The following is a 16,194-nucleotide window of genomic DNA, read 5'->3' on the forward strand; positions in this document are numbered from 1 at the left end:
ACTGGCAGCTCGGGTAACCTTTAAGGAATGTAGAGGATGATGCCAGAATTATTTTGGGCCGTGATTCAGATGTTAAAATTAGCAAAAAAGGTTGCAGGGTAGATTACCAAGGAGAACACATAGACGGTTGTGCTCTCGACCTAGATGTAGTTCTCGTGTAGCGAGACCATGAAAAGCGCCGATTTCAGCCAAGGCAAGTGTCTGCTAACAATCTGTTCATCTAAATTTACTGCACATATGGTGTGTTGGGAAATATCTGAGCATGTACTGTGTGGCGTAGACCTCCTCTCCATAAGACTCTTTTCTTTCCTGTCCACCTTTTAGCTGACCAGGTAAAATTTATAATTTAGGAAAAATAAATCTTAGTGTAGAGTAAAGCATCTTTCTCACAAAGATAAGCTAATCTCTTCAAATGAATAGTTTTCTGACATTCCAAATTGTTGCAGCATTTTGTATAAATGAAAGTAATCTGCAGCTCCACTGGACTCTGTTACATGAAACAAAGACATACACAATACATCTTCAGACTGTACAGCAAAGGTAAAGGTAATTTTATTTATATAGCACATTTTCAGCAACAAGGCAATAGAAAGTGCTTTACAAGAAGTAAAAGGAAATACAAACAAAACAACAAACCAAAGGAAAAAGCAAAAGAAGAAGAAGCTAATAATGTTGTTCCAAAGTAAATAAATTACATGCTACATTCAGGGTTGGTAGGCAAGTATAAGTAAGTATCCTCTGGTCTAATTCCTTTTCTGGTTGGAGTCTAAAAAGTAATTGCTAAGGTAGTTTTTCTGCATTCTAAGTTCTAATCCCTGTTCTGGTTTGCTAAATAAGTGTAAGTAAGTAAGTATCGTCTGGACTTCTGGGTTGCTAGATAAGTATATTCTCTGGACTTTCTAAGTAATTAATGTCAAATTTCTTAATATGACACTTTTGTCACCATGTGAAAGCATTTTATGTTAGAAATACCTTTTGGAATGAGCAAAACATCACAACACAGTTTGAGTCAAGATGAAAATTGTGGACAAAATTGCCCATCGGTGAAACTCTGGCATCAGAGACAAAGATATTTAAATCTTTGCTCCCTTTTAGCTCATTTGCAGCGTGGTGTCACATGACTCACATCTGACATAAAAATCCACTCCTGATTGGCTATCTCTGCTTCATGGGTTCGTTTAACAAGAAACTTTCATCTAGAATGTGAGCAAGTTCCAGGGTATGGTCAATCTGTGGAACTGCAACTGTAATTAATGTGTGGGGATTTTGGGGTTATACGTCACGCTACAAATATCTATCTTTTGTTTTTCCAGTGTAACTGAATCACAACATGAACAAGAACAGTGTTGTATAAAGTACTGAAATCTCAGAGTCAAGTAAAAGTACAAGTACCTCTCCAAAATATGACTTTGGTAAAAGTCGAAGTCACTGACTGAAATGTTACTTGAGTAAAAGTCTTAAAGTATCTGAAACTTCTTGTACTTAAGTATGGAAATTACTGTAAAAATGGATGTACTCAAGTAATGTAATGAAAAGTACAAGTAAAAAGTAAAACAAAGCAAATGCAGTTTGAATGACTTTTTTTATATTTTGGTAAACTTGTCAAATACACTTAAAATAATGTACACAACCATGTGCAGGCAAAATTAAACCTGCTAATAGATATACCTGCAGGCATCATTTAGTTAAGAAAATTAGGTGCTTTACCTATAGCACAAGGTTAACTTAACCTGCTTTACAACTGAACCAGCTTCTTAGTATACCCTCCAGGACAGAAAATACAAAGTTTTTGTAAGCCTCAAGTTTTCCCTTCAAGTAAGGTCAGTGCTGAAAATGAGAAAAATAAATAGTACAGAAAATGCGGCCAACATGAAGAAAAAGAGCTGTTACCATTACTCTACTTCACAAATCAGTGAATCAGTCAATGCTACAGTCAGTAGGTGGTGCACACAACTGGTCATTATGCAAAAGAAAAAAAGAATTGGGAGGGAAATGCAGCTTATTGGCATCTGTAAACCTGGTTTTGAACTTGCATGCCTTTCCTATATTCGTTAAATTTAGTCTAAATTGCTATTGCTATGGCTTCTGTCCCCCTTGAACAGAGGAGTCTAGGTAGCCTGCTACAGTCAACATTAAGCCTAAGCTAAATACACCACGTGTGGAACTGAAACAATGCCAAACAAAGTTCATTTATGGTCAACGTTTCACAATACAGTAGTGTCTAGTGACCAAGCTATAGTTACTGAAACAGGAGAATTATAACCATTTCATAAGACGTTACCTCGATGTGTTTCTTCAAGTTGGACGGGGAGTTTTTGTAAGATAGAATTTCCATGTGACTGCTACTGATTGCGAGACTTGCTTTGTGTTTAATGGGAGAAGCGAAACAGGTGTATCCTAATTAAAAGTAAAGAAATCAAGAAATGGCAAAAAATGTGGAATGAAGATAAGAAAGGAAGAAGATTATATGAAGTACAAAAGTCAGTTCAAATTCGAAGCATTAATGAAAGAAACAGTAGAGAAGAAATAATAATTAGTAGATTAAGAGTAGGTCATACCTACTTAAATGACATGCTTTATACAATAGGGAGGAAAAATAATGATAAATGTGAGAGATGTGGAGTGAAAGAAAATGTAGAACACATATTGATGAACTGTAAGTCAAATGAACTCGAAAGGGAAGAATTAAAGAGAATAGTTAGAAATATAGGGCATGAATGGAATCTTAAAGGTATATTAGGAAATGAAGGAAACATAACAGATATTCACAAATTAAGGAAAGCATTGTTTATTTATCTTAAGAATACAAAATTAAAAAGTAGAATTTAATAGATATGAAGTAATGCTTCTACACACTCATGTACAGTAGGTGGCGGTATGCACCTTAAAGTTGCTTGTGATCCGCCATAATAGAAAAGAAGAAGAAGAAGGTGTATCCTATTGGTGGTAATGAACAAGCCCAGGCAAGCAGGCTACGGACTTTGTTCGGTAGCCTGCTTGCTACTTGCTAATCAGTAGGTGGGTCAAAACACTTTGTTTCTCTCTCTCGCTTTTTTGTAACGAGTAACTAAACCACACATTGAAAATGTATCGGAGTAAAAGTACGCAATTAAGTTCGGAAATATAGTGAAGTAAAAGTGAAAGTCATCAAAAATTTTCATACTCCAGGAAAGTATGAAGTACTCCAAAATATACTTAAGTAAAGTAGTGAAGTATTTTTACTTCGTTACTATACAACACTGAACAAGAACATACAGTACAAGTAGATAGGAGCCATTCCATTCAACACTTTTCCAGGCTAAGGGCATTGACTTGAATTTGATGTAGGTGGTTACGGGTCACCAGTGAAGCTCAATGAATTAGGGATTAGATGTGGCATCTCGTTCCAGGTTTCACAACACAGGCTGAAATACCAGTAAGAACAGCACTGCAGTAGTTAAGGCAGGAGGTAAGCATAGATGGCACCAGGAGCTGAGTTTTGAGTTGGTTTAGGTTAGATGTTGTTCTGGGTTCATTCTGAGCTCCTGGGTGTGTTGATGCACTCGATTAACTACGCCAGCCACTCCTGGGAAGGTTCACCAACCGTTCCAGATTTTCTCCATTTGTGTTTAACCATTTGCTCCAATCCAAAAGCCTCTTAAATGGCTTTGCTTCTTATTATTGAATTTCTTTAATACCCAGCATAATGTGTTTATTTTTAAGATTATTTGGTCTGCTTCAGGTCGTCAAACAGGTTCTACTTAAGTAATTTCTTGATTCTACAGTTGAGACAGTCAGACTTAGGTGTGGCTTGTGAAAAGGAACACAAAATATGAGCTTAACGACACTTAGTTCAATGTTTGAAAAAAGGAGGGGCGTTATATTTTCACGTGGGAACAAGTTGGTTTAGAAATCTTGATTCTCGTATTAACTGAAATCATTTGAAAATTGCTCTTTGTATTTACTCCTTATTTCTGACTGATCAATAAAAGTTGTTTTATGATCTAATTATGACAAACAAAATCTCTGAGGGACAAATATTTTTTTAAGGATTATTTTTATTTAAATTTTCATAGGAATCATTCGTACATTTATTATATTCTTAGAGCTCATAGAGAGACTACTGTTCTTCCACTGTGTGCATAACGGACTACTAAAGATGAATATGTCCAACACAGATACAGTACTTCCTAACAGGTTTTCAAACTTTCTTCTTTTTAATAATTTGCCTATGAATCCAGATGAGCCACATCTGAAAGGCTAAAGTAGGTAGAGCAATTCTTAAAATCACCAAGAAAAGGGCCTGAGGTGGCAAAAAAGGAAGCCATTTTTATTTGCCCTCCGTGTTAACTGCAGGCACTTTCCCATAGAAAGTATCTTTAATTACACAAAAGTGGAGCAGGAAGGACAGCTTAGCCTGAGGGGGGTAGGCTGAGAAAGCAGAGCTGAAGCTCCACATATGCACCAGGGAAATCAGTTCTCTGCCCCTGACTGTGGGAGGGAAAAGGCTGCACTCTTAGATCAATGAGGAGAAAGAAGAGCCTGCAGGTACTTCTGGGTTTATGTTGTATGAAGATGCACTTCAACCTGCCTTCAATGCTCAAACACTCATGGAGCATGCACTGGGTCATCTGCAGCTTCTTCTCGCATGCACCTCCTCTTAAGTGACATTTAGGCAATCAACAGCGATGGATCCAGCAATCATGATGTGCACCTCCATATGCTACAGCAGCTTAGTGAAAGGTCACTGGAACAGATTTGGTCTCAATGACTCATTACTGTGGACAAAAACATCAGAACCACAGCATGTCCCCCACTCACGAGAAGCCTGGCAAGTAAGAAGCGGAGCTGCGGTAGTGCATGCACATCAGTTGTACGCTCTCAGCCTTAAGCACAGTCATACACAAGGCTAAACTGATGCTAATGTATACAGCATGTAGCGTAGAAGTCTCTCTAAAGCCTGGCACATAAATTGTAAAGGCACAGGTTAGATCTGAATACAGGAAATGAAAATCAGTTTACAGACCTTGAATACAAAGTTTCTGTTTCTCTGGAGATAAATAAATTTACCAAGAGCTGCTGAATTATAAATAAAATAAAGAGAGCAGCATAAGGTCAACTTATAATTATGTGATCTTGTGCTTCTGTGCCAGTTTGAAGAGCATTTATTGGAGTAATTGTGGTCTATATTTAAAAGCTAAATATAAATACTTATAATGGATGTTCTACTTAATAGGCCCTCTCTATAACCCTGCATTTCCTTTATCCCTTTATAAGATGATGCCCTCATTTGAATTGTATAATGTGTTTTTAATTAAATCATTTAGCATTTTAGGGTAAAGAGTATCGTGTCTAAAGCTGGAAAAACATGGGTGTCTCAAAGGTGAAATTGGAAACAATATGCAAATCTATTGCTACATTCAGTTACTAATGTTTCATTTCAAGTAAATTTATGTTTATCATGACAATCAGCAAGAAAAACTACAATAGGATACAAGTAATTATAATTACAGTCAGTTAACAATTAGTCCTGATAAAAATCAAATATAGTGCAATTAATTCAACATTGTTAATAAAATGCAAGTTTCACAGCACAACTATCTGGTACAGGAAGATAGAAAAGAAGCAATTTAAAACTCCATATGTGAAAGTTGCTGTGAGTTACTGAGGATATTATTCCAATTTTATGCATCAATGTCTATCCAAATAAGATTTTCTGGTGCCTTATGTAACATCTGCGTGGGATATGTATGTTTTTCTAGGTTTGCTTAAGTTTTGAGAAATAATAAAAGCTTGTGGCATTGTCCTTTTCTAACCTAACTGCTTCAAACTTCTCATGAAATTTATCCCTGAGCTGTCTGATGTTTTTATCGGTGCTGATGCTTCTTTTTTAATTACTAATGTTGTCCAACAAAACCCTCAGGATTTATACGGAGATTAAACTACACAGGTGGACTCTTCTTAGTGTAAAGATGGCTTGGTCTATCACATACAATGTCAAAAAACAATGTGGTTTTAATGTGACAAATCTGAACAGGTTCATGGTATCATATTTTAAACCACTGAGTCCCTCACCTCATTGTTTTAAGCACCTTTGTACTTCCTTTTAGCTTAAGTTGTACTTTAACATATTTAAACAGGATAGTCGGTTTGTGGAGCTTCCTTTGATAAATGAAAAATGTTATTTAATACAGAGAAAAGCTTGACCAGAGTCACCTGACATCCAGGCCCTCAGGGACTATACACCCTACAGGCCTGTTCGGTAATTCTTGCATACTTCTCAGCAGTCATTGTTGAACAAAGACGATTACCAGTTCTGTTCTTGGCAATAGAGTGAAGGTAGCACAAGATATGCCCAGAGGCCTCGGCAGCATGGCGAGCCCTGAGGTGCAAGCGGGCAGCTATGAGACCCCCACAGCTTCTGAACTACACAGACTGATGTGGACAAAGAAAGGGGGGAACAACCGTATGGACGAAGTTTACCCCCGGATCTATATAGGAGACATGTGAGATTTAACCGCCTGTTTGATTTGCATTTGTTATGAATGGTGTAACAATGAATCCAGCAAAAATCATTCACAGAATAAGTCAGAACCTTTATATCCAGATATGTTTATTTATTATTTTGGCATTTGTGGCTTTCACTTGTAGTGTTCAGACAGGAAAGGGTTAGAGAGAGAAGAGGTCAGACAAGCTGCAAAGGTCATGAGGTTGTAAGCCAAACCCCAGACGGCTGCAAGAACTTAAGGGGCGCTTGCTCTCCCGTCAAATCATGAGTCACCTCAGAGCTCCCAGAATGCTGCCACACCAATGGTTTCCAAGCTTTGAAAGCCTCTTTACTGTTTTTTGTAACAAATTATTGTCAACCAACCCAATGAGAAGTCAACTCAGGCTGCCTTTATTTCACTAGGATGACTGCTTGAGATAAAAACTCAATGCTAAATATTTTGGCAGCAAGTTTCTCTATATGATCAATCCATGTTTTATCACCAGTCAATTTTTATATAACTGTCTACAATACATTTACAACATATTTAGTACTAAAGAAATCACTTCAGGCTAAGGCTACATGTTATGGATAGAAGTTAAAATACTGGTGTACAATCAATTTGGAAATGCTTTGTCATTCCTTTGGCTCAGACACAGGAAAAGAAAACAAGCCACACCATCTTTGCCAGCAATAAAATGTCTTAAGCATTTCTCTTGCTCAGACTTTAATTGCTCGTTATTTGGAAGTGGGGTCAACACAGACTGAAGTTTTATATTGTGAAACCTTTTTACATCTCTTTCTTTCATATTTAATGTAACTAGAGCTAGCTTACTTACCATTTAGTCTGATAAAATGCAAACTGTTACTTTACAGTTTGCATTTTCCATTTTTACATCCATTTTTTTGCCTCAGGTATGCAGCAAAGGACAAGAGGACACTCCAGGCTCACCACATCACCCATGTCCTCAATGCCGCTGATGGAAAATTCAACGTGAACACTGGACCAAGCTTTTACAGGGACACCGCCATCGCTTATCATGGAGTGGAAGCTTTTGACATGCCGTCCTTTGACTTGAGTCCCTTCTTTTACCCAGCGGCCAGTTTTATCAAGAATGCTCTGAGTCTGCCCACAGGTGAGGAGGCTCTCTTGGCACTCAAGGTGTTTCTCATCATTATCCACATGTTAACTTTGGGAAGGCGAGACAGATTGTTGAAACATTTGTCAGTCAATTCCCACTACAGCAAACCCCAGTTGTGTTACTCATTAAAATGCAAATCAAACACTAAACATAATATCAAGCTAATATCTTCCCCCACGGTAATCTTCTCATGGGCTCAGACCTTTGTCAGGGAAATTAGTTTTAAATGGATTGCCCTGGTAATTTGTAAGCTAGACTTTTATTGGACATGGAAATTACACAATTATGTTTGTGGCCTGCGTCTGCATGGCCTGTTATGCAAAGTGAAGTCGGTATCTGACATGACAGTAATAAGATGAGGCCTCCTTCTTCACATGCCGGCTGATCAGGGGGCTCCAGTGTGTGGCGGGGCCTGCGGTAATCCCTGGCAGAAATACACAGAAGCCAAGACAGTTCAATTACTCGCTCCTCTGCTCCCTAATCCTCGGGCCTGATAAGAAACCCGGGATTAACGTGTGTAGAAACATTTGTTGCAACATTGTTGAAAACTTTTACTTTGGAGTTAGAAGTGCTCTCTTTTCTGTGATGTTCATGGTTTTTAATCCACAGAGGAGTAACAAATTGGACATTTAGAATGATGTCTGACACAATAATCCCTTGATTGCGTGGTTGTAAATGCAGAAATAAAGCTTGTAGGGAATGCCACAACAAGAAGATGATCCACTGGGTGTGTGCTTTTTTGTTTCTGATGGTCCGCAGGTAAGGTTTTTGTCCACTGCGCAATGGGACTCAGCCGCTCCTCCACCTTGGTTCTGGCCTATTTAATGATCCACGAGAACATGACTCTGGTGGACGCCATCAAAGCTGTCAGTGCTAACAGGAATGTTTCACCCAACGAGGGATTTCTGGAGCAGCTCCGGCGTCTGGACAAAAAGCTGCACTGTCATTAGGCAGCTGAACCATCAGAGTGGATTTAGTTAAGCTTAATTATAATGTGGCCTCTTGCTGATATGAAGCTGCTATAACAACAAACACTATGTAAATCATGTTGTTGTATTGTCTTTGTAAAATATATTCTATCTGTATTACAAATAAAAGCTAATAATAGCTTAAAATGTTATGATCTCGGACAAGAGCATGTAGCCATTACAAACTGAGGTGCAGTTGGTCTTTGATTCAAAATCATTCAGAGGAACAAAAACAAGGGAGCAGAAACATAACCCATAAAACTTTGCAAGGCATAACTTTTTATTTGACTAATTTGAAAGAAAACTGACTGAACATCAAAACAAATTTATGGATGGATTGCTGTCCCCATAAAATGTATTTTATCGAATGTTAAAAATATAATACTAATTCTACAATAATAATAAAAAAATTCTTATACATTTTAGAGTGACATTTCAAGAGGACAAAGCAATTAACAACCTAAGTGTGAAGCCAAGTAAAGCAAGAGATGCAGAAATATTTAAATCCTGCAGTGGTTCATTTTACACTTGCGGGTTCTCTGTCAACTCAAATTCAGAGAACAACATGGCCAATAAAGGGCATATTTCATCATATGTTGTTGCCAGAAACCATAGGATTCTTGAGAATGCTGGCATAAATATTTCACAACAAGGTTGTAAATTGCTTTTCCAAAGCAGACAAGTGAATTTCAACAAACATTTCTGTAAAAATTAGGATTTTTATATGCAGGTGTGCATCAACTGCATTACAACAGATGAAGCGTTGACAGGTCGTCAAACAATGCAAAGTGTGACCCATCCGACCTGTCTTTACAAAATAGTTTCTAACATGGCCGCAAGCTGGACAGTGAAAGACTGGCGAGAACCAGCTAATGTGGGATCTAAGGTCCTTCAGTGGCTGGGGTCTACCATCAACCCAACTCATACACTTCATCAAAGAGGTGAAGTACCATTTATGATACAACTCCAAATATTGCAGCCTATGCCTGAGTTGAGCAAAGTTGGAGGAGATTAATAGAGTCTAGCTGTCATCTTGCAAACTGGTTGTCCGACCTACAGGGACAAAAAGACTAACTGTACCATCTAGAAGCGAGTTAGCACCACAGTTCTCCTCAGGACAGCTTACATTCAACCTTATAGTTTACCTCATCTATCTTTGTTTTTTTTAGTGGAATGTTGCTCCAAATTACTTGCAAAAGAATGTACATATTCTTATTTATTTATTGGGTTTATCTAAAATATTCAAATGAAAATGCAGTTTGGGAAGCTGAAACATTTTGGCGCAATGCTATGTGACACTATTGGCTGGAATTTGCAAAGCAGCCAATCTGGGAACCGTACTCATTTTCCTTGGCACTGATTGGCTGTACCCCAAAGAGTGGGATTAAGGAAAACTGTGGGTGTTAGCTTCTGCAGTAGTGCCAAAACGGTTCCCATTGTGCTTATTAATGCATATTAAGGTATATTTGATGTCTGAACTTATAAAACAGGTAATTATACACATTTCCAGAGGGGGCCTCATCAAGTATTTGTAACTTTTAGTGGTTTGTTGTCCATAAATCCTGAAATTACTAGCGTCCTCTACAAATGATTAGAGTTCCTGTGGAAATGCTAAGAAGCCCCAACTTATTGACTTGGAGTTGGAAGTGCAAAACGAGTTGCCCAGTGGGCCATACTTGGTAAGCAGAGCTAGTTGAAGCAAATGCAAGGTTAAGGCAGTCATTGTTGGCAGTTATTAACCGGCAGTCATTAACCTATTACCAGAAAATTGATTGTTATTTCAACAGGAAAGGATTGGAGCTTTCTAACCCAAACTGTTAATTAAATGAATTGATGTTTTTTGCAGTGACAGCCACGATAGAGGAAGTATTTATATTTTTCCCAAAGGTGCTGTAACCTTGGGAAAATGTTGTGAAAGAAAACAGGTCAAGAGGGCAAATTTCTCCTCATCCACCAAAAACAGTGTTTTTCTATTCAGAACACTTCTTGCCACAGCAGTTTGAAACTTTTTATAAAGAATCTTGGCCTCAAAGAAAGGAAAACCACAAGGCTGAGCGGCGAAGAATGGACATCAAGTACAACAAATACATGAACCAATTATTTTTCTGTCAGAACCACACGAGTGCTTAATTGGAGGTATGTAATTAGAACAAAAATAAATAAATAAATTTCAGTACTTTGACAGAGAGAGTGCTACTACTGTGACAGGTGGTGTCCTCAGAATATTGTTTTAACAGTTACAGTACTGAAATGGTTAAGACATTACAAGAAAAATGTGTACTGATTATGTGTAGATAGGTGTGACTTTCAGCTCCTTCCATTCACTGAAGCTACGTTTTATACTGCCACTGAACAGCCCACTATAATAAAGTATTCTGATGGCTTTCTGAATTATAATTACTGTCACAAGCTGTCATTCGCCACTGTGGAGAACGACAGGCGGACTGGCCTTGTTGCAATGTCCATCTGTTAGGTTTCCAAGCTGTTGCTTCCCAAATAAAGCTTCACCTTACATTTTCCTCATCAGTGGATAAATCACGGCATAAACCTTCATCAAATGAGTTTACAGTAAAGCTCGAAACTTTAATACCAGTATTAGATTCCTGTGTGGCCTCTGTGTTAATTTTGGTCATGGACGTAGTTCTGAGGAGAAAGTTGGACTGTTCTCTTTTTCAGAAGGTTGAAACTTAGTTACATTTCATAAAGTTTCAAACAATGTTTTGGGTTGGAATACAAATGAAATCTTCAAATCTAGGTTGTAATTTTTACAATTAAAGTGTGTAATAAAGGCCCCTTTAATTGCTAAGCTGGTGTTTTGTTTTTTTTTTTGCTCTAATTCTTTATCCACATTTGAGATCTTAGTTAAAGAGTTGAACCTCTGATGGGAGAGTGGTGGAAACCTGAGACATTAACAGACTTGCTGCGAAGGCTGAAGGGACATTCCCATCATTATTTTTTGTTGAGTTCAAATGAGATCAGAACCAAAACCTACCAACTCAGTCCCACTTGTGCATCTAAAACCTCTAAAATATCTAGTTTGAATTTAAATTTAATTCAGGGGTTTCTTTAATTCTCTTTTCTGGATGATTCAGTGACAATTTTCACTTCAATCATTTGAAAACCGATTGAAGATTTGTGATACAAAATCAACCTTTTTGTTCCTTGCAGTTTTAAAGCAGATTATTGCAGACAAAATGAACTTAAAATTGTTAGCAAATGGCTGTATGGGGACAGAAATGCAGGAAGAGTTGCAGGTGAAAGATTAAATAGAAACAGGCACAGGACCAATGGTGCATGAAGAGGATTGGTAACAGGAGTGTGAACAAGAGCAAAGATACCGAGAGGCATATATACTTGGAGAAGTGATTGCTGTGATGGGAATCAGGTGAGACTAACAGAAAAGCAGGAAAAAAAGCATGAATTTGAACACCTAATAGAAAGACTGCCTGAACACAAATAAAGCAGAAATGAATACAGAAACCAATGAAACTACTAAGCTTATCAAAACAGAACAAAAACCAACACAATACTGTCCCCAAATCCCCCAAAAAACACACAAATGATCATAATTGTATTTGTTGTCGAATTAAATGAAATGCACAGCCTGCTGATCTGAGAGAGGGGTGACGTCTAGATATTTTCATGAAGCAGATTAAAATCTTGACTTTGGTCAATCTTGTTTTTTATGCAAAACAACCACAGTGTTTGTCTTTGCATTTGGACTTTTAAATCAAGTTGAGAATCTCACAACAGAAATCCCCAGCTGCACAAAAAACAGTCAAACAACAGAGTTTTATTGATCGTCATTAGGAATCTCAAGTGCAACCTGTAAACTTGAGATTGTGTTTTTAAAGTTTACAGACAATATTCTTTTCTAACTGTGATTTCAGATGTGTTTGATACAGCTTTGAGTCACTAGTCCAACATAAATGTTAAAACAGTCATTGCAAAGATGCAGGCTGGCTTCTGGCACACAGGAATAAATAGTCTACACTGCCTCAGTTTAGCCTCTGGCATGTTCAGCTGTCCATTTCCAGCGGGTTAACCATCCTGATTTCCAGCTAAGTCTCAAAACCGAGCCGATTGCAGCTGTTTGGTTAACGTTTACTGCAAGGCTTGCAAAGACGAAAGTTGTGGCAAATGTTCTTTTTTTTCGCTTTTGAACCACATTTGGAAAAGTCATCTGGCTTTCAGGTTCAAATCGAGAGGAATATAAATCGTGGTAATCATATACCACCATTGAGGTGAGGATTAGCGGGTATGAGCTCAGAGGAGGAGTCAGTGGATCAGACACCGCCCACCTGCGGTCTGCTGGGCCTTCTGCTGAAGAACAGGCGTCCCACCGGAGCTGTCAACGAGGTCTGGCCCGACCTCTTCATTGGGAACGCGTAAGTGACATTCTCACTTTTGGGAAAGGTGCTGATTGTGATTGTGAAACTGTTTCTGCAAACGTGCTTGACCAACTGATGAGACGGATATAGAAAAAAAATCTGTACATTTGAGTCACCAGTGATGCATTTTTGCAAGCATATGCTGCCAGAGATGTCTGCGGGCGAGAAAAAACAGCAAAAAGTCACAGTCCTTCTATCATCTCTGGGTGCTATTTGCAGGGCGACAGCTCGAAATAAGACGCTGCTACAAAATCTGGGAATAACACACGTGGTGAATGCTGCAGATGGCCCTCAGCACATTGACACCGGGCCACGCTTCTACACAGACACCAACATACAGTATCATGGAGTAGAGGCAGCAGACTGCAGAGATTTTGACTTGAGCCCGTTCTTCTCAGAGACTGCTGATTTCATTCACGGAGCTCTGAGTCAGAAAGGTACGATTCAGTCAAACCGCATCAGGACGGAGGCGTGGAGGTAACTCATGAGGCACAAATGTGATGCATCACCAAGATGGTTTAAATGTCAACAAAATCTGCAAAATTATGACTAAATAATGCTCAAATCTGTTGCTTTCTTGCTTCGCAAAAGGGAGAGTGTAAATATTTCTTAATAGGACTAAACAGTCTGATGCCTCCTGCATTTTGGAGAATTAAGCTGAATGTTTAATGTGGATAAATCACTTTCAGCTTACATTTTACTACATCTTATGCGAAAATCGATGAGGAAAACAACTTCAGTTAAAGGCTCATGTTTTATTCTACGTTTTGTAATAACTGTTGGTTAAAGATGGACCATTTTTGCAGCCTGGGGTGTAAATGTAAATTATTGATGGCTGAACTGAATGTCAGTTTTATGGTTCTGGATTAAGGAGAAGTGTAAACGACGCAATATTATTTTAAGTGTACAACCTTGTATTATTGAATTGTTAAAAAGCTCACTGTGCCTTGGAAAAGTATTAATTTCACATTTTATGCTGCAACCACAAACTTTGGTGCGTTTTAATGGGATTCTCCAAGATAGTAGAGCTTCACTGCTAATTCAAAAGAAAATAAAGCATAAAAATCTCATAACTGTGGCATATAGACACTAAACTTTTTGTCCATAGTGCTTTGAAAAATAGCAGCATAGCTCAAGTTCAGGGAAGTTGGATAAGGGAATGTTTAAAACAGTACATTTTCGATCTTACCATCACTAAGACATGAATATGCTTTGCTCTAAACTACATTGTAGCTTTGGCTGTTGATTTATCATTGATTTTCTGCTGGAAGGTAAATCCTATGAAGCCTCCAGCACTTTTTCCATCCATCTGCTAGCTTCACTGACCCTGCTCAAGAAAACTACCCTGCCAGGTGGGTACCTGAAGTATTTATTTATTCAAATAAAGTAAAGGGGACTGAATAGGAATGCATACATTAAAGTTTGTATTTGCAAAGAAAATGGGAAAACATCCTTTTCTCTTCGCTAGCGTTGGTCTATCACATAAAATCCCAATAAAATACTCTGAGGTTTTTGACTGTGATGCAAGGAAATATGAAAACTGATTTTTTATTTTCAGCACACTATATTCTGTGGTGAAGATTTGCAGGTGTTGTGTTTTTTTTTCTCTGTGCAGGTAAGGTACTCGTCCACTGCGCTCGGGGAATCAGCCGCTCAGGGACTCTCGTGTTAGCCTTCCTCATGATCAAAGAAGGTCTTACCCTGGAGGAAGCCGTGGAGCTCGTTTGCAGGAGCAGAAACATCCTGCCGAACACTGGGTTTCTGAATCAGCTCTGTCAGCTGGACTCAGCTTTGCACAGAAGAAAAATGTAACATGCGGATTTGGAGAGAGCGCGTGGAAGATGTACTGCTAAAAGGAGTTTCATCTTTATGAATACTATATATATATATATATATATATAAAAACAAAAAAACAGAATGGTTCAGTCTGGATTTTTTGTTTTTGAATTTTGCAGTCCAACACATTTTTATTTGTTGCCTTTTTGAAAACGATGATTACAAATGTGTGTAATTCAGTGTTTACATTCTCATTACAGATATGATTATTCAACAGCGAGCTTAAAAGCATGAAAAATATTTGTTCAAAATATCTTCAGAAAAAAAAATATATTTAAATAAAATATCTAAAGTTAATCATGAAGAGCGGGACATATTACTGGTGTTCAGTGTTTTGTAAAAGTAGTTACATCCCCTGTAGCTGTTCACATTTTGAGATATATTTTATTGGGGTTTTATGAGTGCATTCTGCAAGATATTTCTAAAAAGAACAAACTTTTGGAATAATAATTTTCTGTCCTCTTCTCAACTACATCCTAACAAATATTTCAAGTTAAATATGACAAATGAAGATTTGACTGACATATAAAATGGTCTAAATGTGAGTAATAATTTCTGTATTTTGAACCAATTTTATTTTAAACTAAAGCAAGTAGTTTTAAGTGACCAACACTATTTTATTTGAGACATAACCTAAAACTTAAAAAAAAAAGTAATGTGAAAGAGTTTTTCCCGCCCGGTCTTTTCGTGCACCGAACGGCTACAGCGACTGCAGACACAGGTAGCGGACCAAGTTTCTCCCTGACTGGAGGGAAGTAATTCGGTTCAAATTTAGAATTTCTTTACTTGCAGCCAAACATGAGCGTGAAATATCTGTTTACAATTTCAGCGCTATCGTGGCAAAGTCATTCATTGGCGACTTTAGCTAGGCTGTTCAATTTGCCTTGTCAGCATCTTGACAAATGACATTATCCTGTACAAGTTTTTTTTTTTTTTTAAACCTCCAAAAAACTAAGGTTAGGCTATAAGAAAAAAAAAATTTATTACGAGAATAAAGTCATAAAATTATGAAAATAAAAGTCATAATATTACTAAAATAAACTCCTACAAAAATAAAGTTATAATATTATGAGAATACAGTCATAATATTACCACTTTATTCTGGTAATATTATGACTTTACTCTCATATTTTTAGTACCTTATTCTTGTACGACTTTATTCTCAGGATATTGTGAGTTAAATCTCATAATACTATGGCTTTATTGTCGAAATATGACTTTATTCTCAGATTATTTTGACTTTATTCTTGTCTGACTTTATTCTCATAATTTTATGACTATTTTCATAATTTATTTTTTTCTTAGTATGGCCCTAATACTCTGTCAAAGTTTTGCAAGTCACTGTAACCACATAAAACATCTTGACATGCAGTCCTCATGATCTGAATTAA

General features: G+C 37.5%; 2 protein-coding genes across 3 annotated transcripts; both read left to right on the top strand.

Moving 5' to 3' along the window:
• The first annotated feature begins 74 nt into the window (after positions 1-74).
• Positions 75-11,382, top strand: LOC114152088 (dual specificity phosphatase DUPD1-like). Of its 2 annotated transcripts, XM_028029804.1 has the most exons (4): positions 76-193; positions 6,312-6,485; positions 7,382-7,602; positions 8,368-11,382. In XM_028029804.1, exons 2-4 carry the CDS (start codon positions 6,331-6,333, stop codon positions 8,556-8,558), a joined length of 567 nt encoding a protein of 188 aa, XP_027885605.1. In that variant the 5' UTR covers positions 76-193; positions 6,312-6,330; the 3' UTR covers positions 8,559-11,382. The 2 variants fall into 2 exon arrangements, with proteins under 2 accessions (XP_027885604.1, XP_027885605.1); XM_028029803.1 differs by lacking the exon at positions 8,368-11,382 and having other exon boundaries at positions 75-193; positions 7,382-8,327.
• Positions 11,383-12,708: 1,326 nt separating this feature from the next.
• LOC114152091 (dual specificity phosphatase DUPD1-like) lies at positions 12,709-14,870 on the top strand. The gene is made up of 3 exons (XM_028029807.1): positions 12,709-12,964; positions 13,187-13,404; positions 14,583-14,870. Exons 1-3 carry the CDS (start codon positions 12,837-12,839, stop codon positions 14,777-14,779), a joined length of 543 nt encoding a protein of 180 aa, XP_027885608.1. The 5' UTR covers positions 12,709-12,836; the 3' UTR covers positions 14,780-14,870.
• Positions 14,871-16,194: the final 1,324 nt, after the last annotated feature.

Source organism: Xiphophorus couchianus, chromosome 10 (genome assembly GCF_001444195.1).
Source record: "Xiphophorus couchianus chromosome 10, X_couchianus-1.0, whole genome shotgun sequence".
Classification (NCBI taxonomy): Eukaryota; Metazoa; Chordata; class Actinopteri; order Cyprinodontiformes; family Poeciliidae; genus Xiphophorus; species Xiphophorus couchianus.

Excerpts from the sequence above, each read along its gene's own strand:
- LOC114152088 (XM_028029803.1), top strand. The coding sequence starts at position 6,331 with ATGCCCAGAGGCCTCGGCAGCATGGCGAGCCCTGAGGTGCAAGCGGGC. Across the intron at positions 6,486-7,381 it reads CGGATCTATATAGGAGACAT|GTATGCAGCAAAGGACAAGA; the intron begins GTGAGATTTAAC and ends TTTTTGCCTCAG.
- LOC114152091 (XM_028029807.1), top strand. The coding sequence starts at position 12,837 with ATGAGCTCAGAGGAGGAGTCAGTGGATCAGACACCGCCCACCTGCGGT. Across the intron at positions 12,965-13,186 it reads GACCTCTTCATTGGGAACGC|GGCGACAGCTCGAAATAAGA; the intron begins GTAAGTGACATT and ends TGCTATTTGCAG. Across the intron at positions 13,405-14,582 it reads CGGAGCTCTGAGTCAGAAAG|GTAAGGTACTCGTCCACTGC; the intron begins GTACGATTCAGT and ends TTCTCTGTGCAG.